This window comes from Ictidomys tridecemlineatus, chromosome 1, assembly GCF_052094955.1.
Source record: "Ictidomys tridecemlineatus isolate mIctTri1 chromosome 1, mIctTri1.hap1, whole genome shotgun sequence".
In the NCBI taxonomy this organism is placed as follows: domain Eukaryota; kingdom Metazoa; phylum Chordata; class Mammalia; order Rodentia; family Sciuridae; genus Ictidomys; species Ictidomys tridecemlineatus.
In genome coordinates, this window is record NC_135477.1 from 97,571,614 (window position 1) to 97,597,547 (window position 25,934).

At 34.9% G+C, this 25,934-nt stretch overlaps 1 protein-coding gene and 1 long non-coding RNA gene across 30 annotated transcripts in view; one reads left to right on the plus strand and one right to left on the minus strand.

The window, feature by feature from the left end:
* LOC110598164 (uncharacterized) overlaps window positions 1-25,934 on the plus strand; it is a 165,084-nt gene that overhangs the window by 94,056 nt on the left and 45,094 nt on the right. For 2 of the 7 annotated variants that reach the window (XR_013437174.1, XR_013437172.1), the window contains 4 exons: window positions 4,222-4,278; window positions 5,545-5,639; window positions 12,684-12,786; window positions 15,341-17,663. This is a non-coding gene — a long non-coding RNA (uncharacterized LOC110598164). Of the gene's footprint in view, window positions 1-4,221; window positions 4,279-5,544; window positions 5,640-12,683; window positions 12,787-15,340; window positions 17,664-25,934 lie in introns of those variants that run through there. The other 5 variants (XR_013437171.1, XR_013437170.1, XR_013437176.1 and 2 more) reach the window with 3 other exon arrangements.
* Window positions 1-25,934, minus strand: part of Mef2c (myocyte enhancer factor 2C) — a 148,370-nt gene that overhangs the window by 53,618 nt on the left and 68,818 nt on the right. For all 23 annotated transcript variants that reach the window (XM_021726030.3, XM_021725949.3, XM_078044845.1 and 20 more), the window contains one exon: window positions 19,739-19,942. In XM_021726030.3, coding sequence (XP_021581705.1) covers window positions 19,739-19,942 — 204 coding nt within the window. The remainder of the gene's footprint in view (window positions 1-19,738; window positions 19,943-25,934) is intronic.

The window sequence follows — 25,934 nt, forward strand, 5'->3', positions numbered from 1 at the left end:
ACATTTCAATGCCCCTCATTTCTTTTTTGCAAATAAGTTTATACTGGTTCCTACTTATTACCTCACTTATTACTTATTACTTATTACCTCACATTATTACTATGAACTACAGTATTTATGGTACTTAAACTTGCAGGAAAGACAAAGTCTAGTCTACTTGTCTTCGACAGGTGTTGCCTCACTGCCACAAAACTGGCATGTGAACTGATAACAAGTGTTGGGTTTTATGTTTAACTTCCTTGGGTAGATGTCCAGTGGACAAAATGTGGATGGTACTCTTTCAACGAGCTTCAAGTAAATAAAAAGTTTGCTTAAAAACAAACATGCCTCAACTCTGTCTCAGCCTTTTCCCTAAAACTTTTGCTATATTTGCATCACTCCAATTGCTTTCATTATTTAAACTCACGCTTCCTGTATTTCTTTTATAGTTCTTCACAATCACATCGTGACATAGTTTCTGCCTCAGTCTCCACACAGGACTCAGAGCCTATGCCTTTTATCTGAGTCTCCCTAAGATGTGGGAGACTACTGGGCCTTTCGACGTTCATATATTAGTGCAGACTTTGAGTTCATTAATCAAAGGACCACTATTTGCTTTCTTAACAATATAATTATTTCCAGCTGGTACTAGAAAAATAACCAGAGTATTTCTAGGAGTGACATCAAAAGTGCCAGTAGCATTTCAGAGTTAGGACCCTTAGGTTAACTTTCCACAGGGACTTGCCCTCTAGTTTCCTGGCTAATTTGTTATCAGGGATTGCATCTCCTGGACTTATTCGGTAGTTCCTGCTACTTTATAGTATTAATGTGAAGGGTCCTTTCTTATTTGTGTAGGAAATTAGGAACTGAGTATAATGATTAAATAGGACGTAAGTTTTATCTACAAAGAGATTATGAAAATACCTAATACATTCCATCATGTGAAAAATAGGACCTTTCATTCTAAATTAAATACCTATAAATAGAATATATTCGTAAGAAGTGTTTTGGAAAGCCTTGTATTGTTACCACTGAATGCTGATCAAGGCCTACGCTGACTAAATTATCTTATTATTTTAAGAGCAGGCTTAAATTTTTCTAAATTTATATTTCCAAATTAAATTAACTAATAATTAAAACCAAACTTGTTGCAATTTAATTTCCTTATGCTATGAATACTACCCAAATATGAATCTATGGTCCCAGAATCTTAGACCTAAGTCATAATTGACAAAATTACATTTCCCATGACTTCATATATTACACAGATAGTAATATTCTTAGGTTCTGCATTCAGTCACCTCCAATTTACCATGATGTTACAGATGTTAGAGAGAATATTGGGAGATGAAAAGCAGTAAGGGATGTAGAGAAAATGTTTAGGGAAAGGATTGAAAATAATGAGAGAGATTATAAACATAAGATAGAGAGATGATAGATACTGGAAAAGAGGAAATCAGAATTCATGATGGAGCGAGAATTTCAGGGTGCTGTGAAAGAGAGGAAAAAATTAAGTCAGCCCATCAAGTGACCCTTGGTATGTAAGCTGGCCACTCATTGTGTCTGGGCTCAGCATTTTACATTTTAACATAAAGATTTATAACAGGCCATCAGCACTTTTGTTCAGCCTGATATCCATCCTTGACATCAGCTGGGCTCTTGTTGTCTTAACTCAGTGTGGTCAAGTACAGGCTGCCAGCCCCACAGACTGCCCTGTCCTCTGGCTCTCCTACTAGCTTTCTCCAAAGAGTTTCTGTGGACTTGGGACCCTGGCCCCTGCAGTCTTCAACTGAAGGCTGTTTTAGATACTATGGTTTCAGTAATTGCAGCATTGTCAGTGGGAATATACAGAACCTGAGTTTTAAGTTCGATGTTTCAATTTTCATAACGTATGAAATCTCAGTGATTTTGTTAGTTCAGTGGTACACTTAAGAGTTTTCATTTGCCCAACCATTTCTTCCATGTTCTTTATTAGGTAATTATAAAAACAACATTTCCTCTCCTATGGCATGAAAAGGAAATTAAACCAGTCTTCTCTCACTGTCAAAATATTAAATTTCTTAATGTTTTAATTGAATCTGTTCCTCAGCAATAACACCTACCATTTATTGAGCATTCATCTATGCCAGGGACCAAGTCTGCAGCTTTGCACAAATTTTATTTTTCTCAGTCCTCATAACCATTCTTCCACTATGAATGCCATTCTACAGATGAAGAAAAAGAAGCATGATGTGGTTCAAGAACTTGGGCAAGTCCACAGAGTTAATGAGGGTTAGAATCAAGTTTATGAATCTGTGTATGAGCTCCAGGCTTTACTTTCTTGGTTATTTACTGGACTATTTTTGCTCTGCAAGCTTGTCCAATTATAAAGACTGCCCAGTGGCTGGGGATACACATGTTTATCATGTGCAATGCTATAAGTTAAATTCCCTGCACTGCCCCCCAAATATGATAGCCAAGAGTATGTCTATGTATCCTTTGAACAAAATGCCCAGCAAATCTTTAATTTTTTTGAGTTTCTACATACCTACATAAGCTTTCTGGGTAAAACAAGGTGCAGGTTTATTGCAATTATCAAAATAATATTAGTAATAACTCTAAATCTGTTACTAAGAAAATAATTTGCTTGCCTTATTTTGGGGGTACCTTATTTTTCAGATTAAGTCAACTGCTCAGCTCTTGAGTTCAATTTGCCTGAGTAGATGAGGAAGGCAAAGTCCTATAACAATGAGATTACATTTTTTTTTTTCCAGGAATTGAGGTGATATGTTGAGGAAAAGAAAAAAATTATAAATTTATGGAGAAAATATTATCTCTTTCTGTGCAAAAGCTATGGATGAGTTCATGAAGAAATCTTGTGAACACTATAAAATTTCTTTTTCTAGTCATGGCTACACAAACTCTTCCTTTTTTTTTTTTTTTTTTTTTTTGCAAAAAGATGCAGGTAGCACTGTTTTTCCCTACAGACCAGATGACAAGATATGTAAAATAAATGACTGTAAAACTTCCCAATTTTCTTCACCAGTTATGAGGAAGACAGCAAGATGCAATTTTGGGTGAAAATTTCCCAAAGTTCTAAGGAGAAGAGGAAAATTACAGGAGAGTTTCAAGAACCACAAAGACTTGGGGTTTGCATCTTGTCAGAAAATCCGAACTGTTGGTAGAAGCCTGGGGAACAGCTGGCGGGACCTGACTCAGCAGAGAAAATGCCACCCACAGGCACTGACTTCGAAGCGAGCTCCCTTGTTTTCTCTGGAGGCTTCCCACAGCTAGGCCAATACCCCAGTCTCCCAGATGGGAAACTGGAGTTTTTGAAAATTGAAATTAAACAAAGTTGTATAATATTTAAAAGTTTACAGTGATGATGCTTGGCTTTTTACCTGGACTTAAAAAGTCAATTTTCTGTTGAATAAATAATACTAACCACATATTAACCACCTAATACTTTCAAAATACCTCAAACAGCCATCATCATCATTCTGAGCAGAATCTCACTTCTTTTTAAAGATCACTGGTAAAAGATGAGGGGAAACATAACCATTAAAAGAGGAAGCAAAACAGGGTTCAAAGTCTGTTTCCATGAGGTAATGCATGCTATTGACTAATCATCAAAGGAATCTGGGGTATACCAAGATGAAGAATGAGGTTAAGGCAGGTGGCTGGGAGAAGTTAGAAATCCTTTTTCCAACCTTAGTGCATTACTTTCTTGTTGAAGCCAAAGGCATAGATAGAGATCGATGGAAGTTTGTTTATCTGACAGAGTAACTTGTGCTTAGTGAAATGGAAGTTACATATGAGTTCATCTGCTCGAACTGCACACATTGGTGAATGTATGAGAGAGAAGGGGGGGAGGGGCACGCACGCAGGGAGGGAGAGAGGGAGGGAAAGAGAGAAAGAATATGTATATAGCATGAAGCTAAGAATTTTGAAAGAAGTTTCGGTATTATTTCCGGGTAGATGTATTTCTGTGCAGCTATTATTATCTTTTTTCTTTCCCTCTCAAAAGAAATAGTTCAATTTAGTAATTAGGATCCCAGGAAAGTGGGATTGTTTAATGGTAGGATGTTTGCACACTGAATGGTGGTTTCTAATGAAAAACAAATTTCTTCCCCTAAACATAATATAACAATTTGCTGTCATCTAATTTACCACATTTTTCACTAATATAAATAAAATCTTCCACATTTGTTGGAATTCAATTGTAGCAAGTGCTGAAATGTCTGTTTTTTTTTTTTTCATAAGGCTGATCAGCAAGTGCCTTGATCTCTGCAGCCAGACATCAAGGTGCCTCCTTCAGAGGTAAGAATTTGCTGCACTCCTATCAGTAAAAGTAGAGTTCTTTCCCCATCCCGGTTCATCTTTGCTAAGTCTTCACAGTGTGAAATAGGTGTGGTTCGAGCAAACATTAGTGGTTTAGAAATGATCTCCTTTCCCTAGTAGCGATATACACTGTGAGTATGTGACTAGAATATTTAAAACACCTGTTCACTTGGAATTGAGCCAAATGTGTAATATATTAGCATGTGCTTGGCTCACTTCCAAGAGTATGTATCATTACTGCCATCAAAATACTGAGGAAGCCAGGGCAAAGATAGTTACAGTTTCATACTAGAAGCAATGCAAGATATGTATATATTTTTATTGCTAATAATACCATCACACTAAATACCGTTGATTGGCTAGTACTTTAATGAAATCAATTACTTATTTTTTTTTGTCAGAAGAGAAGCTAGCAGCATAGGGATATGCAATTACTCTTCTTAAAAATCTCAGTCAACTCCTTGCTTCTCTTATTGTCTCCCTCTCTTCCTCCTCTCCTTCTCTTCCTTTCTTGCTCTCTCTCTCTCTCTCTCTCTCTCTCTCTCTCTCTCTCTCTGTGTGTGTGTGTGTGTGTGTGTGTAACTGTGACTTTCCTTAGAGACACAGTAGTTCACAGAGGACAACAAGGAATAAATGATATTATCCTAACTCTATCTACCAGAGTTCACCAGCAGAACTTGGGGAGAGCCCTCTGTTTGAGAGGGTTCTACTTATTTTTTTTTTCCAACTCTATTTTGACGTTACTTAATAAAATTATTTTGTCACTCATGGTTTTTTTCTTCTACCTACCTTTTCCCTAGTTTTGAAATTTGTATAGTGAGGATTTTATATCTGAAGAAATTCATAAGAAAATAGTTATACATGTATTATATACAATGGTTTACATACAACTTTAAAAAAATGTAAACACAAAATATACTAAAGTTTTTGGTGTCCAAAAGGTATGTGTTTGTATGTGTAAATCACAGTAAAAGCTTAATTCTTACACACACAAAAAAAGGCCAAATGAGAGGCTTACTATCTCTATTTAATCACTTCAGTGAAGGTTAACAAATTTGCCCAAGATCAGAGTTTATTAAAGTGGTAGAATCCAGGTGTGTCTGACTCCCAAACTCACCTCTGCTCATCTCCCATACCACATTGTCTTACATAATAAAGCTGGACTTTCTTTTCTTTTTTGGTACAGGGATTGAACTCAGGTGTACTCCACCACTGAGCCCCATTTTGTATTTTATTTTGACACAGGGTCTCACTGAGTTGCTTAGTGCCTCCCCATTGCTGAGGCTGGCTTTGAACTTGAGATCCTCCTGTTTCAGCCTCCCGAGCTGCTGGGATTACAGGTGTGTGCCACAGCATCCAGCAAGCTGGGCTTTCTTTACATGTTAAAGCAGACTTTCTACTATACACAGAAAAGTTTAAATGGTTTTATATTTTGCAGTATAAACTACACCCATAATCCTGATCTGTTCAAGTGTTCATTAAGAATGCACGTATTATACTGAGAACTTTCAAATTTATTGTTTTTGATTTCTTCTTTAACTTTATCTGGAGAGTTTAAAATATACTGCCTGTGGTCTCTATAACTGGTGATAAATAGTCCTCAGAGAAATGATGTGTACATTATTAGTGTAAACTGAAGTTATATGCCTATTTCAAAATTAATTTGTTGGACATTGTAAGCATAGATATTTACAGGATGATCTAAATAGCTTAAAATATACTAGTGAAAGGTTTTAGGTTTTCTAGCATATACTACTCAAAATTAAAATATTTTGGCACTTCCACTTTTGAATTGCACTGCTTCTAGAGATAGTTATATTTTCCAATAGAACATCCCTCAAGAGTTGGTTGTCATTATTACATTCTGCTTGAGATATGTTACCTTTCTCATATCTATTTTATTGTATCTAATTCCACACCAAACATTTCAAGCTCCTGATTTACCTGTCTCCTTGTTCCCATTTGCTTTACCTTCTGTCTCTTCCTGTATGTGAACACTCTATTCCTATAAAACTAATATTTTTCATGACTTTATTCCCTTTTTTCTTGAGACTTTGCATAACTGGTCTTTTGAAAGGTCTGCCACATCTTTTCATTAGTCCGTACCCACTTTTCTGATCTTGACTTTTTTGAGCCTAAAAAATGACAGTAATGGCTGCCTTTTTCTGAGTTTTAAAATATTTAGCTTCCTAGCAATTATTATTACTTGATTACATGTGTCATCATGAACATCATCATTATCTTTTTTTGTTGTTGTTGTTACCACCATGGTAAACCTTACTATGTGCAGGCTCTGTTCCAAGTGATTTACAAATATTCGTTTATTTAATTTTTACAGTGACTATGTACTGGGTACTATTATTAGGCATCATTTGCAAATGAGGAAATTAAGACACAGAGAGTTTAAGTAAGTTGCCCAGGATGTACAGCTAGTCAAGCTGTGGAAATAGGCTAAGAACTCCAGCAATTTATCCCTAGAACCAATGCCCCCTGACACCATGCCATGCTGCCTCTACCAAGTATCTCAGTTATATTGTGACTCCCATGGGTAGTTTTTACCTTAGCTACACTGATTTTTATGAGGTCACAGACCATGTCTTCCAAACATCTCTCTCTTCTAGCACCACTATGGAATTCTGTGCATCCTAGGAATCTAATCATTGCCTGAATAAAAACATATACAGTAAAAGTAAAAATAAATTTAAAAAATTGGAAGACCACTTTTAGATTTGAAGGTAAAAATACAGTTAGAATTTTGTATGCATCAATAATTTACAAATAAATCTAGTTGCATTGATTATCACTAATGAAATAACCATATTGATTTCTTTCTATTCTATTTGATGGTTTTTAACTGTCATTTTAACATTTGAGCAAAAAGTCATTATACTTTCTCTTGTTTAAGCCAATCCACTTGCCTTATTTTGACTTTATGGTAGATAGATAATATTGTGAACAATAATACCCAAAGCTTAGGAGGAAGTCAAATCAATATCAGCTACATAATACATAAAGGATGAATACAAATTTTATAGCAAAGGAATTAATAATTAATTTATATCTGTTTACTGTAACAAAAATTTGTCAACAGCTTTTTCTTTAGTTGAATCATGCTTGAGCCAAGATTAATTCATTATATCTGAAAGTAAAAATTTAAGGTGAAAATGCTACTAAAGTAATATTTAATGTTCATGAATGTTACAAATTGTGATATAATTCATGAACTGTTCTTTCCATATTATAGTCTAGCAGAGTTACTATAGCACCTATCACTATTATATTCTAGCAATATTAAATCTTTTATTTCAGCAATTAAAAAGAGCCAGTATTTTTCACATTACAAAGATTTTGCTGAAGAGTCAAAATTGAATAATATAACATCAAAGATAATAGTTTCACAAAACCGAATTTATCCTGCATAGCAGAAATGACTCAACAATGAAAATTTTGTTTAAAAAGTGTGCATATGAAAGGCTTTGTCCCTGGAATAGAGCTCTAAGTGGCTCACTATCTAGGTTGAAAATGGTTATGCAGGATTGTATGTCCTATTTTTCCATGCCTGCAGTAAAGATACAATATGGGAATTCAGCTTGGTAATTACTAATACACCACACAGACACAATTACACCCTGTATGCTGCATAAAGGAATCACTTGTGGTCTGCATCCATTACAAAGAGCAGTAGGGGGCCAACATGCAAGACGACAAAATGCTTTACAAGACGGAAGGAGCCCAGAAGAGTCGATGTACACAGATACAAGGACTTTGATTCTTCTAGCAATGATTTAAGCCTCTTTTCATCAATTATCGTCCTTTGTCTCAAGAGTCTTATCACCAGCAGCATTACAGGAACTGAACATAACAATGCTCAGACCCATATAACCCCATGAACTGTACTGACAGTTCCATACCCTGTTGCTATGTTTGACCTGGTTATTCAGATTAGTTAAGCAAAACAAAATGAGGAGGGGGGAGCATTACCATTGCAAAACCCAGTCTATTTTTTAAAAATATTTTTATGGGTTACTCAGAATTCCATTTCCTGAAACTAAAAGCCACCCTACTCTCAAAATGTTATTTTTTCAAAGTAATTTCTAGTTCATTAAAAAAAATTGGAAGTAAAAATCTACTTGGGTGAAAATTATAATGCTAAGAAAGAGAATAATATTGGTTTATCAAGGGGATGTACTGTCAGCAGCAGCATTTCATGTCAAAGGGAACTAAGCTAGAATGAGTCAGCTGTTCTCCAGCTACGGTGAATCACAGGAATAATTTTCTTTCTGTGAAACTCTTTTAAAGTTTTGAGTTTGGGAGCAGTAAGAGGGTTTTTTATTCCAATAGTTTTCTCTTAATTATTACATCATGTACATTAATTTACAGCACTTTCATTTCTGATGCTCTTTTAAAATGCATCTTACAATTATGAATTTTTAGGACCTTACAAAAGTTAGTTATGGCAATTTGTCACATTCTGTGAAACAAAGCCTTGTCTTTCAGAAAATGTTTACAACCTATGAGGGGGGAAAAAAGTATCCTGGGGCTAAAATGTTTATTGGCACCTAGAAGTCTGAAGAGAGAGTCAGGCCTGTGGTTTTTGGAGGCCACTTTATCATCGCCCGCATTCTCAAAGGTTTCTCTGAATGAATAGAACTGGATTACTCAGCCTTCTCTTCCACGCCTATTCCTCTCCATTTTCCTTGGCACGACTGAGAGCCAGGCTATTTTTAGTTAAGCAGTTTTCTATTTTTAGACAACTGCCAGTTAGAAGACATTTGTTAGGGAAAAAATTAAAACACACACACACACAAAGGGAGGAGGGAAAGAAGCTTCCCTCCACATATTGTAAAAGCAGCCTTCAACCTGTAACTCCAGGCATTTCAGCTGCTTTCAATCTTGGAAAAATAAAGAAAAATTCAGAGTTCAGGGTTTTAAAAATAAACCTACCCTCTGGCAAACAGACCAAAATACAACAAGCTGTTACTATGTGAAACAGTGACTACGAAAACAAAGAACATTCTCCAATGATTAAACTGCAAGAAAAGTTGAGGAACGATTAGGTTATAAGAATGCTACACAGGCATGTAACAATTTTCCAGCATCTCAGCCAAATGTATCATGTTTTAGAATTTGTAGGGGGAAAAGAATTCATCTGTGAATTTAAAAGGATGTGGGATGCAACTCTTAAGGTTGAACCTTTTATCAAACTTAAAGGCAGTTATATTTACTGCATTTTTCTAACCTTTGTTGTATTCTGTGGAATTTCTCAAGAAATCATAACCATCTGTTTGTAGAGTAAGTATATACTTAAAAGTCCAATGCCAACAGGAAAACAAAATAAAGGCTGCTATCTATGCATACAAGTAAGTGTACATATAGGTATATACATGCATTTAATGTCTACATATTGCTACACTTACATTTATCTGCATTTAATGTCTCTATGCACTTAATGTCTATCACAACATTTATTAGTCTTTTACTTTAAATAGGAATAAATGGCTTGCAGACTGCTTAGCATATTAGCTTATTCTACTTATCATTCAAGGTCATGCTTTCGTCTAAAATCCACTATGAGATGTTCTCAGGTGATCATAGCTGTAATTACTTTCTTCTGCCTCTGTCAGCCTACTGCACGTCAGGTCTCACTATAGTGCTGATAATTGACTATGTGAGTCACAGATGCATCATCAGTAACTAGCACAATGCCCGACATGGTCTTCATACTTATATCTGCTGAATGAAGAACGGATCCTTTGTGTGTTTTGTCCACCTGAACTATTGGCCCTGGAGGGCAGTAAATATGTCATAATCATTGTATTTCCCAGGGTATAATGCTTTGCATAAATACTTCATAAATACTTGAGGAAAAGAAAAAAAATCAATCCATTAACTTTCATTAGAACTTCTTAGTTTATGTAAAATGTTATAGTTACTTATATAAAATTCTATTTACTTAATGATAGACTTATTAACATAAAAGGTTATATAATCCTGAATTACGTGGTTACTGATTTTCTCTCTCTCTATGGCTATCACTTTTTATTCCCTGAACTTTTATCTTGACTTTGAAAATAAAACCAAGGTTTATAACTTAACAGTTTACCATGGGCCCTGGTACCTTTTATAATCTGTCAATCCTTAGAGGGAACTCAGAGTAGACGATACTAACACTGAGAATAGACCTGAAACCCAACAAGAAAGATTATGTTATTTGTGTGACGTTGCTATAAAATTTTTATCTTTCCTCCAAATTTGTGGGGCTTTTAAAGTTCTATTCCCTAAAAGTAAAATTTAAAAGATGAACTCTCATAATAATGCTTTAAATAACACTAGAAAAATCACTATATAGATTTCTATTTCCCCACATGAAATTAATTCAGAACAACCACAGCTAAAGAGACAAAATCACGAATCCTGGATGAAGATAAAATTCCACACATATCTAATTTGGAAAAATGAGAAGAAACAGTGTGCATGCACGCTTTTATTTTTTCCCCTGCTGGAAAAGTTCAGAAAAGACCAGGCTTATTTCTACTTTCTTACTACTCATCTTCCCTGTCCTTCCTCCATTTTCTCTTCTTCCTCAGAGTAATTTCAGGCTCAGTGATCTCTCTATTCTTTTATTGTGCTCCACAAACATCACATATATTTTAACAAATATTCTGTTCCTTGAATAACACTGAGTGGCTCAGTTTTCCTAACTGGGTTTCTCTGCCTCGAAGGTTCTGATGCACCGTGGGCATGTAATAAATGTCTGCTGCAGGAATACAGGATGAAATAACTAACTGCTCTCCAGTTTATGTGTCCTTCAGTAGGCTGTATCCATCAATCATCATGCCAGGTACCTCAGTGAACGAGAGTGTTAGATTGACCACTTTCACCATTTACTTCCCTGCCCAATACAAAGTTTCCTTGATGATGAACAATTCTCCATGGGAGCCACTAGTCTCATATAGCTATTGAGTACTTCAAGTATGGTTAGTCAAAAGTAGGACTTAAACTTGTAGTTTTAATTTCAGTTTCTACAGCCACATATGACTAGTGACTATCTTATTGGTTAGTATAGATCTATTTCATTTCATCTGAAATCTGGTTTTATTATCCAGGAAGAATTCACATAACAGAAATGACTTGGTTTGTAATTGTTATACCATGGAGGCTAAATACATCATTTATTTGCAAATCTGTACAATAGGATTAGGGATAAAGATCAGTGTTATAGCACTTGCCCAGCATATCCAAGGCCCTGGGTTCAATTCCCTGCATCGAAAAAAAACAAAACAAAACAAAACAAAACAAAAAAAGAGGTTCAGTTTTCAAACAAAAAAGAGAAAAAGAATGGAGTTGGTTTTAGCTTAGTAGTTTATGCTCAGGGTAACTCTAACCTCAGTTTTTCTATAACATGGTTTCCTTGGGGAAATGTAATGCTATTTGTTTATGACTAAGTAGTAATCTGCATGCTATTTTGGAAAACAAATGTATCTAATTCAGAAGCGGTGGAAGAGGAGTTACTATTATTAATTCATATATCAATTTTCTTGTAAATTTTTAAGATGTAAGAATAAACCAAATACCCATTGTACAGCTTACTGTTTATAATGTTTCTTATTCTAGAACAGTAGCTCTAAATAGTTACTGAGTTTATTTACTAAAACATAAAGATAAGAGATTTAATTGATATGAAGAGGCTTTCAGAATCTAATTAACCTCCCAGTTAGTCATTAACTCTATGACCTTTAGAAATAATTGACAGAGAATTTTTTCTCTTATGCAGAACTTCCATCATATGGTTAAATTTTAAGGTAGCACAGAATACAACACCGTGGAGGAGTCTGATTAGATGATATGCCAAGTAGCTAGTGGTAAAACAGGATGTATTCACAGTAATAAAATCTATCCTCCTACTCTGTTGTGAGTTTTATCAAGTCTCTTCCAGAATGTCCTATGGATTCGTTTGACTATAGGAAAAGAGGTTCGTAATTTAAAAACAAACCAAAACAAAACCAAGCCAAAAATCCAGCAATACAGTGAAGAAACAGAAATAATAAACATTCCTTTGATGTTGTAAGAGCCATTTCTTTTATTCTGACTCTAGGAAGGACTAAAAAAAATTACTAAATCTTCACTTTTGACTATTTCATTATATACTCAGTAACAAATCTTGAGGAAGTAAGAATGCTCTAATCTTTCATACTTTATTTGATACCTGTTAAAACCAAACAATGTTATTAATTTATTTAAGGTGCTATGGATGACTAGGATGCAACCTTAGGTTCCAATATGCTGCTACACCAGGAGTTATAGATGCTGTGAAATCTATAAATATGACTAAAAATTGACAATTCTGTTCTAAGCTTAATGTTTTTTCCCCTTTTCACTTTCAGGTATTACTGGGGAAACAAACACATGAGGACCTTGGTTTGCTCTATCTCAAGAAGGCTCATATAAAATAATAATACTGGTAAAGAAGTTACATTACTGATAGAGGTTTGCATTTTCTATTCCTACTATTAAATAATTTTCTGTTGACTGTGTTAGTACTAATGCCTACAAACCATTAGAGCTATGCAGTACTGGAGATATGAGAGAAGTTCATTTTGTTGCCTTGTACATATGACTTAAGCAATCTAATATGCACACTATTGTTCAGTAATGATTATTTTCTTAATAAATGATATTTGAAGCAGCTTTTTATGTTTACATATGCAAATTAAGTAAGAACATTATTTTAAACAGAAATAGTTCTTCAAATTTCATATATAAAATCATGTGATATACTTTTGAGAAACATGAATACATTTAAAAAGTTTTAGTCTCATTTGTCCTTTTAGACTTTGGGAACCAATGCAAATATGCCTTACAGGTATTGGTAGAAATATTTACAGATATATAAACAACAATGAAAAATATGCAAAATTTTTTTTTTCCAAAATCATGTTTTTACCCTTGTCCTTGGAAGCCTCAACACTGAAGGTTTAAATCTTTATGGAATATACTAATAATCTGTTCATTTTTCAAACTATCAATTAAAGAGCAATTATATCCTTGATTTAACAGAGGACAAAGCAGGCTTGCTGACTCATTAGCAGTAAGAACCATTTCAATTATATTTTAAAGTAAACCTAAGAAGAATTTGTAATGCATTTCAAGAATATTATCTCTCTAAATTCTTTCACAAAGAAATAGACTGTTTTCCTGAGAAATTAAGTTACTTATTATAAAGTTAAATTCTGGGTCCAATGTTGCTTCAAGTAAATTTAAGATAGTAACAAGAAAGATTTATCATTTCTCTGTTCATGAGTTCCAAATTAAACAAAGAAACAATCCAGCTCACACTACCTAGCTTACACGGCGGGGCTGATGGTCAAGGATCCTGGTCAGCCTGGAAAGCTTACAGGTGTTTGCTGACCAGATAGTGAGTTTACTGATTGACTCTATAGTTGCAAGGTTAGGAGTAAGACGTACTTTTAGTTTTGTAACGAATGTTTAGTTCTAAATTGGTGTCTCAAAGTGAACATTTGTACTTTGGATCTAAAGTGATAAGGCCACTCAATTTTTCACAAAGGAAATGTACTCCTCATATTTTATATGAAGAATAAAATTAGCTAAATAATTAATCTTGTCATTAATTTGAGAAAAAGATTAGTTTATATGTCTCCCCTTTCACATTTCAGTCTTGGAACAGTTTTATCTCATAGAACTTCTGGGATGACCCATGGGTTCCATATCTTTCCTGTTCAATTCAGTAGCCACAAGTCACCTAAAAAGTAGCTAGTGCTACTGAGGACTTGAACTGGACATTTTACTTAATTCTTATTCATTTACATGCAGACCCACATGTGGATAGTGATTACCACATGGGACAACACAGATGGAAATTGTTTTTGACAATCCTTTGATAAATTCTTTCCAATTTCAATGAACTTTTTCATTGGACCTATGAAAACTTTCTTCAAATTTTAAATGAGTAACATGGTGCTATGTTGGTTACGTGTCTGTCTCCCGCTTATTATTCTATTAAATATGCTCTGAGGACCTACACTCTAGACCTCACTGGGAATGTGATGATGAACAAAATGCATACCATCTGTACCCCTCACGAGTTTATAGTATAATGTAGAACCAGCAACTGAATTAACAACTTGAACAGAGGTCTGAGGGGAAGACAGAACACATTATTACTGAAATAGAAGAAAGCACCTAATACAATATTGAGGGTTTTAAAAAATGACTTCCTAAAGGCGTTAACTAGAACACAACTTGAAAGAGGGATAAGTAGAAGCCATGGAAAGACCTGGTAAAATTTCAAAGACATAGCAGAATGTGGAGAGGCTGGAGGGTATAAATATATCTAATGTGTCTTACATACAGAATTGGAGAGGTGGGTGGGAATTGATGGGAGTAAAATAACATGTAGCACAAGTTAAGAGCTCAAAAAATCTTTGTTCAGTGAATGACTGAAAGGATGAAGAAACATAAAGGACTAAATAAGAGAATATGCTTTTCTGTTTAAGAAGAATATCTGTGGTTTCCTATATGGGACAGAAAAATGATTTTATGAGTATATATTTATAATTATAAAACTGGAATCAATTTAATTGGTTAAGATATAATAAAAGCTCAAGTAAAATATAAATTTTGTCATCTTACATCCATTCCCAAATTTTGTAATATTTAATTTGTAAAGTAAATCCAATTCTACAAATGAGGCATTTGCTTTGCAACAAAAATTGCATTCAACTATTTTCACCAAACTATATGCAAGGACAGTTAGCTTGTTGATAACTTCCAGTAGCACTCTGAAGCAATAAAGATTATAACCTATTTTAAGGCCTTTTAAGTCCAATTTAGTTCATAACTATTAACATGAAAGGAAACATTTTGTGCAATAACGGTTTTTAGATGTTTCTGAATCCAAACAGAATTCAGATGGCAAAAAATAAAGTTTAAGGCAAATGTAATCTCAATCTTCCCACCTCAACACCATACTCGCCCTTCCTTGCACTTAAAAATAAAAACTAATAATCCTCTCTTGAGACAGGTGTGCATCAAAGGTTCCTTCTGCAAGAGTTACATCCACCTTCATACTTCCTGAGGAGCAAAGAAGGGCCTGTGTTTTGACCCCCTTTCACAGAAGATAATCACTGGACTCCTGGTTCCGGATGGATGAGCAGCTCAGTAGAATTCACTGAGTTACTGAGGGGTGAGAGGTTCCTTCCTGCTTAGGCATCAAGTGATACACTCATTATGCTGGATAGCAGGGTGACCTGTCTGGGACTTCAAGGAGCACCTGGAATATGCTAACCAAACACATACTGTCTGAAAGTTTTGTTGAATTGTTTAACCTACCCTTTCATTTCAGCACCATAGATTGTGCTAAGGCTTTTGTTTCTTTGCTTTCCAGTTGCCTCCAACCTTTCTTGCATATATGTTTTACATCTTTAACAAGAATTCCTATCTTCTGCTATTTCAGAATCACCCAAACAGTGCTGAGCATGCTGAGTCACTGCTCAATGAAGCACTGGCCTGTTAAGGAGTCCTGTGTGATCTGCTCTCTTCAGGTCATCCATCCTAAAATGCTCAACAACCCCATCTTCTTCCAAGAACAGAGCCCTAAAGAAACTGCTAGGGTAATCTCTCCTAGGTGGTTTAGAGAATGGGAGTAGAGCTAGTCACTGGAAGTGAGGAAGTGGGCATTTCCTTCCTTAGAATCACAACTGAGTTTCAAACAGCCTCATAACTATCATTTTGGATAAATTTCCGGGGTATGTGTCAGGCAGTTAAATAAAATGGACTGCCTTCAAAGGCAGTGCTTTTAATACAATAACTGTTTTTTTTTTTAAATAAACCAAAGGATTAGAAATTTAACACATTTACTAAATCTGGCATATTTATATATTGTATCTAAACAGATATTCAAGCTGCATTATAATATAATAATGAAAAAGCCTAACACAGTTTGTCTATTAAGGCTTTGTGAATCTTTGTGCCACTGTAACAGTAGTACTAATTATCCAGCAAAGACATGATAATTACACAGAGCGTTTTTGCTAAAAGGAGGAATCTTTTTCAACGCCCACACGCCGCACCACTTCCTATGACCCTATAACACTACTCTGGTATGGCCCAGAGATTTGTATTTCAGTCTAAATGCTGGAAATCATATTATTTCTCCCTATACCCCCACCTCTTTTTTTTTTTTTTCTTCTTGTGAGTAAACTGTTTTTAGAGGGTTTGGGGAGAGAGGTAATGGTCCAAATGGGAAATATAAAACTAATGACCCTTCATGAAACATATTATGCTCCTCATTAAACTTGCTCAGTTAAATGTATTCCATTAAATTAAAATAAATAGGATTTAAAATTTGACCCAGGAGTAGTAAGCTATCTTAACTTTCAAATTTGTTAGATCCATTCTAAAATGGGATTTCTCCAGTCCCTGATGTATTGCGGGTTCTTAGCTTCTCATACAAGTTATATTTTGGTGTTTCAGAGGTTTTCAAACTTACTGTGTCCAAGAATTACTTGAAGAACTTGTTATAAACACAACTTTCCACCCAAAGCGCTTCTTCTCCACCAAGTATCTCAAGCATTCTGACTTCAATGATCATCCCTTTGAAAAACACTCCGTGTGAGGGTGCTATAAAATTTAATCAAGCTTGCTTTACTCCTTTCTTCATCATCTCTGTCATTACTAAAATATGGAAAGGCAGCTATGTGAAGAATGTGTGATTCAGGCAGTTGAGGAGGGCAGACTCACAATGTATTAGATGTGCACATGATGTTCATCCAGAGAATTGAGCCATTGAATCTTTTAATTTTGATCAAGGAGTCCCAGAATGTTGTGGGTTGTTTTTGTTTGTTTGTTTGTTGTTGTTGTTTGTTTGTTTTGTAGTGCTGGGGATTAAACAAAGAACTTGGTGTGTGCTAGGCAAGTGCTATACCGCTAAGCTACATCCTCAGCTCCAGGATGTTGTGTTGAGAGATTCATAATTTTAATCTACTGATGTTAAATGCAAAAAATAAACAAACAAACAAAAACAAAGAAGAAGAGAAGAAATAAAAACTGAAAGAAAAAATGGAGCTGCTGCTTTAGTCTTTCTAAAAATAATGCTTTTAAAAAATTTTAGCCAGACACAGTAGCACATGCCTGTAATACCAGCAACTCAGGAGGCTATAGCAGATGAATTGCAAATTGGAGGTCAGCCTGGGCAACTTAGTGAGACCCTATCTCAAAATAAAATTTCAAAAAGGAAAAGGATTGGGGTGTAGCTCAGGAGTAAAGTGCCACTGGGTTTAATCTCTGATATTAAATAATAATAACAATAACAGTAATAAAAATGATGGTGATGATGATGTTGCAAAGAGTTTTCAGATTCAATATCTGTTTACTTATTTGTTTAATTTTTGGTGCTTGGGATTGAGCCAAGAGTCTCATGCATGCTACGCAGGAACTCTACCACTGAGTTACTAAATTTCAATCCCTGGCTCTCTTCACTTTTGACATGAGAAAATATCAGCCCAGAGAGGTTAACTGCCACACAGCATGATGCTGACAGACAGTCAAATGCAAGACCTCTGACACTTGACTTAGTACCATTCTCACTGGCCCTTAAGATCTTATTTGACTCTCAGATATCCACATGTACAGGAATATGAAAATCTCATACAGTAAAAATTTTAAGTCATCTTTAAGTCACAGAGTATATTTCTAAGCAAAACCCTCAGAAGATGATTTTTCTAGATTTTAAACTCCTTCGTGGAACAAATTTTAATAGTCAACCCATTTTCCAATTGGTTCATTATAAATTTACTGCATTTCATGGCACATTAAGAACTGAAATAGTTTAATGACAAATTCCAGCTCAAATTGTTTGTTAACCTGAAATTTCTATTGTGATGGTTTTAGTAATGACAGGGCATAATAGGCTGTTTTGTTTTGAGAAAATGTTATAAATGTGTGTGCCCACACACACACACACATACACCTCTGAGGTCTGACAACTACTAGTACCTTTCAAACTTTGTGTTTGTTCATGTATTTTCACGTTTAGGTGTGTGTGAATTAAAACTCTGAAATGCAGGTAAATTTACAAAGCAACCTTAAATTGGATGATCAAGGCAAGCACACAATTCAAATCATCAGTCAATAGGAAACTAAATGATGTGTAGCATCTTAAGCACATGCCATTGAAGGTCCAGTTATTCACTTCTCTTTTTTTTTAAATTCTTTTTTTTAAATATTTTTTTTATTCACTTCTCTTTTACTGAAATTATTTGCTTAGCTTTATCAGGACAAAAAATGTTAAAAAAATAAAATTTAAAAATCAATCAGCTCAACACTTCAGAAAAACTCTCACATAAAAGCAAAGAAATGAGAATTAGTCTTAGACAATTATGACAAGTAGATATAAAAGAGAGGTGGATGTGGGAGGCATATTAATTTGATCAGAATTAGTCCTAGGTGGTTTTTTTTTTCCCGTAATACGGAACCAGCCTCCAGCCTCAGCCACAGCAAGAGTGACTGAACATACTTCTGAAACATTATATTCATTTAATTCTGGGAAATTCTGGGAAAGCAGGCACAAACTAGTAAACCAAGAGCAGACAAACAGGCCAGGAAGATGAGAGCCATCTTCATTACACATTCTCTCTTTGGCCTAGGGGTCATCCCTCATGAAAGGCACTGCCAGCCCACAACATTTAAATGGGATAAAATTTAGATTAAAATTGTTTGGTATATGACTCAGCCTAGCAAATCTAAAACATTTTTGAGAGTTATAACATGATGCTCATTTATTTTTGTCACAACCAATGCTTTAAATCTGACTTTGTTAAAACATGGAACTAACATTTAGAAATTCATATTCAGCTGTTTTCTGATTCCATGCAACATATTTCACTGCTAAGCAAAATGATACAATTTTTAGGAAAAAAAATTTTTTTAGGAGAATAATTGTCTTTATATTTCTGGAAAGAATGAATATGAAAAAAATGAATTAGAAGTGAAAAATTCAAAGTATAAGGTTGGAGTGAGTTCATTTTCAAAACATTTTTTAAAACTTTTTGTTTTTTCTTAAGACTATGTTTGGAACTATTACATACTCAAATCATCAGAAGTTATGTAAAATGTGGATGAGCTGCCCCTAACCAGTTTCTGACTCTGGAGTCCTGATACAGAGCAGTGGACAGTGATCACTCATGAAGGATAAGGTGATCAATTTGACCCTGGAACTTGATTTCCAACAAAGGCAAGATTCTACCTTGTCCCTGTCCTATCACTTTAACTTGCACTTTGAGGACACTGGGAGGGAAATAATTGAGTAGATATCTATGAGACCGTGAACAGATTAGGCAAAAGGGGGTGTGTGTATGGTGGAGGAGACCCACACCCCACAATCCTCTGCCAAAGCCTGGGGCTCAGAAGCTCGCTCTCTCACCTCCACGATATCTGAGTTTGTCCGGCTCTCATGCGGCTCGTTGTACTCCGTGTACTTGAGCAGCACCTTGTCCATGTCGGTGCTGGCGTACTGGAACAGCTTGTTGGTGCTGTTGAAGATGATCAGTGCAATCTCACAGTCGCACAGCACGCTCAGCTCATAAGCTTTCTTCATCAACCCAAATTTCCTCTTTGTAAATGTCACCTGGAAAAAAGATAGCAGGCAAATTTTTTTCTTTTTAAGAAAAAGTACACGTGCATTTTGTGTGTGTGTGTGTGTGTGTGTGTGTGGTCTATCTGTGTTTACAGTTGTCTTTTCTTTAGAAAACAATGGTGTGTAATTGTCAGAGCTTTGGGCACTAACGCATTTGGAGAGAAAGCAAATAAATCGAATTTCTGTTTAGAATTTTAAAATGTGACATTCCTAGCTTGTTGCAGAACATGAAACTATAAATGTAAGATTTAACATACAGCAACTTAATGAAGGTGATTAGAGAACTGCTCATATATCTTAACATTTTCCTTATTGTTCAGTCTCATGCCACTTCATTGAAAACACTGTAAACCTTGACTGTGTTCTTAAAGTTGTATTTTGTTTTCTAGAAATCCATCAAGGCATTGGGAAGTACTTTAGCCATAATACTGTGAGGATTTTTATTCTTTTGCTTATCTATTTTCTCTTCTCAGGCCAGAAACCGTATTGTTATTTTTGACTTTTTCTTCTTTAATCTAATCTACCAACAATCCCATAATTCCTTCCCTCAAAATATTTCTCAAGTTCACACTTGTCTATTTCCCAGGCGACTCAATCACTCGTGCTGTGCCCTTATCATTTCATTTTCAGCCAGCCTCGCAGCTTCCTGTCCTAGAGGATCTCTCTGCCTGCAATCATTCCCTCTTCAATTCATCTCAATCTGTAAATTCTGTCTTTCTTCTCATGAGCTGTCCCCAACAGCTTCCATTCTAGCACTGTTCTCTTCCTACCTGTCAATCCCACCAAAAGTAAATGCAATATCTTTCACTCTTTGCATTTCAGTCTTTTCTTGATTGAACTTCAGCTCGCACTCCAGCGTGCCCACCAAAAAGGAATGAACATCTTCAATTACAAGGCAGTATATGGCCTAGTGTTTACCAGTACATATTAGTCAGAAGAGCAATCCTGTAAAATACTCCTTCGAGAAAAGTTCAGTGGCCTAGTATGTTTGGGAAGGAGCCTAAGAAACGATTTAAACCTTTGTTTAACCTGCTTTCCCATCCTATGGCTGACAGAACCATTTGTTTTTCTGTTTATTTTAACACTATGATTCTTGAGAACTAGGTTTTGGAGGCATACACTCTGAGAAATGTTGACTAACTTATTTTAGCTACTGATTTCAGTAGGGACTAGTTAATTTTTTTTTTCTCACCTTCACATCCAGCAGAGGCCAGCCCAATTTTTTTCTACCATGTGTTTGTAATTCCTAAATCTAGATCCCATTCTTTCTTTCTGTCTCCAGATACCCAATGGATGTTCTGCAGTCCTACATCCATCAAAATGTCCTAGGAATAGAAAAATCTCCAAAGCTCAACCTCATTATCTTTACTTTTCAATTTACTTCCCCTTCTGGATTCACCATCTCTTCATAAGCTCAGCCGTCCAAACTCAAGACTGAGGGTTTTTTTTTTTTTTTTTACTTATTTATTAGTATATCATAGTTACATATAATATTGGGGTTCATTTTGACATAATCACACAAACATGGAATATAATTTGTTCCACTTCAGTTCCTAATATTTCCCCTTTCTGTCTCCTCCTCCTTCCCCTCATTATTCCTCTTTGTCTACTCAGAGTTTTTTTTTTTTTTTTTGGTATTGGGCCTTGAACCCAGGACACTTTACCACTGAGATACATTCTACATCCTCAGTCCTTTTGATTTTATTCTGAGATAGGATCTCATTAAATTGCTTAGAACCTCAACGAGTTATTGAGCCTGGCCTCAAACTTGCAATCCTCCTATCTCAGCCTCCTGAGCCACTGGAATGATAGGCCTATGCCATCTTGCCCAGCTTAGAGAGAGCTTTGAATTATTTCTTCCACTCCTACTCCCAACCCCAACACCTCAATAAATGTATTGACAGAAACCATGGGCTAGCAGACAGAAAACCTGGACCCCAGTCTTCTCATTCCTCCCCATTTTGGTGGCTTATTATTGTTTAACTATTTTTTTTAAAAGATAGCTAGGATTTTTTTTAATTTTTTTTTAGTTGTAGTTGGACACAATAACCTTATTTTATTTATTTTTATGTGGTGCTGAGGATAAAACCCAGCTCCTCTCACGTGCTAGACAAGTGCTCTACCTCTGAGCCACAACCTCAGCCCCTATTGTTTTACTTTTCACCTTTCCTTTTTCCTTAACAGCACTTACACATTATAATTTTTATATTTCTTGTCATGATTTAGCTTATGTATTTTCACTACAGTGCATGCTTCACAAGGGTATGTGCCATTTTCATTTTGCTCACTGCTGTATCCTGGTGCCCAGAGCAGTAGACATATATAAGTACATGGTAAATGTCTGTAGAATAAAAACTTAATAGGGAAAACCATTATGTCAAGTCTTTAGAAGTAACAAGTTGATGTATGCTATATAAAATTATGTGATAACTTCTTCTGGGAAAATTCATACATAGAATTTTTAAAAGATAAACTTTTACTTAGTAATAAGTAACTTTATTGTATTGGCACTGATGGTAGCATGGAAGAAAGGAAAAGAATGTGGAGTCTAGATTCAGATAACCCTGTATTTAAATGCTGAATGTGCTCTTTACTACACATGAGAAATTCACATAAACTTCTTGGAGTTTGATTTTTCATCTATAAAATGGAGATAATACTTTCTGTCAGGTTCACTGTGAGAATTATATAAAATAATGTATGTGCAGTACAGAGTACAGAGTTTAGCGTAAATGCTCCATAAATCTTGTTTCCCATCCATTTCTTAGTTGACTAAGCAGGAAATGAACTAACAAAATACATGCTTTGGTGTCTTGAAGAGTCCACTGATTAGGGCTACTTGAGGCAACCGCTACTTCCAATGGAAAGATAAAGCTGAACTATCCCTGCCGACCATACTCTGCAGAAAAAAGCGTTTGGTATCAGCCAGCACACATCAGCTAGTCTGAATCTATTCAGATGTTGCTTGCATTCAATGTGGACAATTTTTTTTCTGTAATAATTGCCAGTGTCTCACCTTCTATGTATGATTATTGTTTTTCTCAAGTGCTTCTGAAAAAAAATATAGCTAGGATTTTATTTTCATATCTGATTACTACACTACTTTAGAAACTTTGTTCTGGTTCACTCAGATGAGTTACAACTGATATTAAGGATGGGCTAGAGACCACCTTTTTGGAATGGATAAAGAAATATAATCATTAATTATATAGAGCCATTCAAAATGTCATTTAATGTTTCTTTCAGATGCAATTTAGATATGAAACTATAATTGCATGCTGGTATTTTATCCAGTGAAATAGGCTACAAAATATATTTGAAACAGAAGGCACTGGCCTAAAATACTTTCATGTCTCAAACTACTTTTAATCAGACTTCATGACCACAAACTGTAGGTGGAATGTCTCACACAGTATGGTTTCTATCATATTCAAACCTCAGAATTTAGCATGTTACAACATTTGCCATCAAAGTGTATTTCTGTACAAAAATATCACTAAAACTACATTTGTGTTTACTCGTAGATCCACCTCAACTTTTGTGTAATCAAATAGGCTGCTGGATAATGCATACTTATTCAATAATACCTGTCAAAAAAGTCAGTGCATATAGCTTCTTTTCATTAAAACTGCAAACTGAAATGATGACTATATTAAAGCATTTAGGAAAATATCTTCAAAATCTACTCTTAATTGCTCTAAATTTAATTCTGTATTATGTTCATTTTCTTCGTAGCATACTCAAAATGTATTCTATAATGCTTTTTCTCATTGTTCATCATTAGGTAAAATTGTTTTTAAGTTTTAAGTTTTCCAAAGAGATCTGGAATATTACTCTTCGTTTTAAATCTGCCACTCAGTGACAAAGATTGCAATCCAGAGCTTTTATACTTAAATATAATAATGTATTGTAATGATTACATTTTTCATAACTTGACAATAGTTGGTAATGGGAACGAGGCCATATTTCTATTTCAATAGCATATTTTGAGAACCTTAGGTGAGACAGAATGCTGTTTTTATAGTAGTTAGGTAAAGAGATGATTTTTCCCAGTGTTTTCATTAATCAAGGTGCATCCAGAAAAGAATAAAGCCAATATTACTTAAGTGGGCACTTTAATTCAACATCTAGTTTTCAGAACTAAAGAGATTTAATAAAGTATATATGCATGGAAGGCAAAACTACACTGTAAACACTGACCATTTTATGTTATTTTCTTTACCTGTTGAATCTTTAAATAGCCCCAAATGTTGTTGATCATGTTGTAAGAAAATATTTCATTTTTAAGTTTCATAGTAACCCTGAGTTTTAAATCCTATCATAAGGGCAGGTATCACACCACTTTGTTGACAATAGTTGAAGAATTTATGGGGTATGAATCAGAAATTAAAATTAGAATTTGCAATTGAGAAAAGACATGTTCATCAAAAACAGCTACATAAAATTCAGTTATGAAGAAGTTAAGATAATCCACTCAAAAGAAACATAAAAAAATCGGATTCATTTTTATTAAGCATTTTCTATACGCCAAACATTATGCTAAAAGATATTTATTGAATATTCTCCATTGCAGACATTTGTAATGAGTGCTGTGGCTTCTATTACATGAAATAGTATCTCTTTTGTTTATGTCACTTCCTTGTGGTTGGAGAAAAGTCATTTAACTCCTTAAAGCTTGAAAGGAAATTTCTTTATTGGGAACAAAATACATTACTTGGCCAACAGAGTTATATTTTTAGTCATGTCTAATGATTTGGAATTGTGTTTTTATCCAGAGTTGGGTGAATTTAGTTTTTGTTTTCAGACAACTTTTTCTCTATAATGATCAAGGAAAATAATAGTAGGTGTTAAACCAGTCAAGACGAATATGAAATAAAATCAACCATATTGTGTCATATCTTATCCTGTACTTGATGAAGAGCAACTGTGGCTTGATGTCCTCTCCCCTTGCATCTGGTCACAGGCAGGCTCCTAGCACCAGGCACTTGGGCACACTTTGCTGAGGGAGTGGATGTGGAATGGAAATACTATTTTAAAGTCTGATTGTCTCAGAATAGTTTTCTGCTAGTAGTAGGTACTTTTTTGCTTATATTTTGACAATTTAACTTCTCAAAAATAAGATTCTGGATATGTATACTTTTTTTTTAAACTAAAAGTTTGGTTAACATGTTAGTGACATGAATCTTGAGAGAAAGTAATTATATTATTCTGGAATTTATAACAGAAATTAGATAATGTCTGAAAAGAAAGATGTAGGTACAGATGCTCTAGACTTAAAGGCAAATATTTCAAGATGTTCAGAGTAGAATAGCTTTTATTCCTTGCCTGGATGACTCATCATGAAGGATGGAAAAATCCAAAGATAAAAATTGCATTTTACAATCACAGGATACAGAGAGAAAGGGGAGGATCAAGGGTTCAGGATAACTGCATTTGTTGAGCAAAAACTTAATTGAACTTTCTGAAGAGTTCTGAGTTTTTAAAGAATATGTACTTGGCAGAAGGTCTGGTGAAATCCTCATGCACAATATTATATATTTGAGACCGGCTGATAGTAAGTTAGCTGGTTTATACATGACTAAAGAACTATACTTACAGAGGTTGAATTAACTTATCCGTGTTAAGTTTAAGGAAAGTCTCTAGTATAGTTCCATGGAGGTAAACAACTTTCTTGTTCCCAGGCAACATTTTTATCAGTGGCTTAGTTGAAGGTAATGCTTACTAGCTTTGTGTAGAACGTAAGTCTGGGCTACAGAGTTAGCTCATGGCTGCTAGAGTCTGCATCTTCAGCTCCTTCTATAGACTTTAGGAAGCTCTGCCACAAACAAGATGAATCAAACAGAGGTAATTTTAAAGTCTGTATTCGTATTACACAAGCCCAAGTTTGAGGAAGATTAATGGTCACTGATTTGGGGAAAAGGATCTAAATTGTTGTGTTCCACAGTGAGAATTAATTACGCTTCTGATCTTTCTGTTAGTCAGA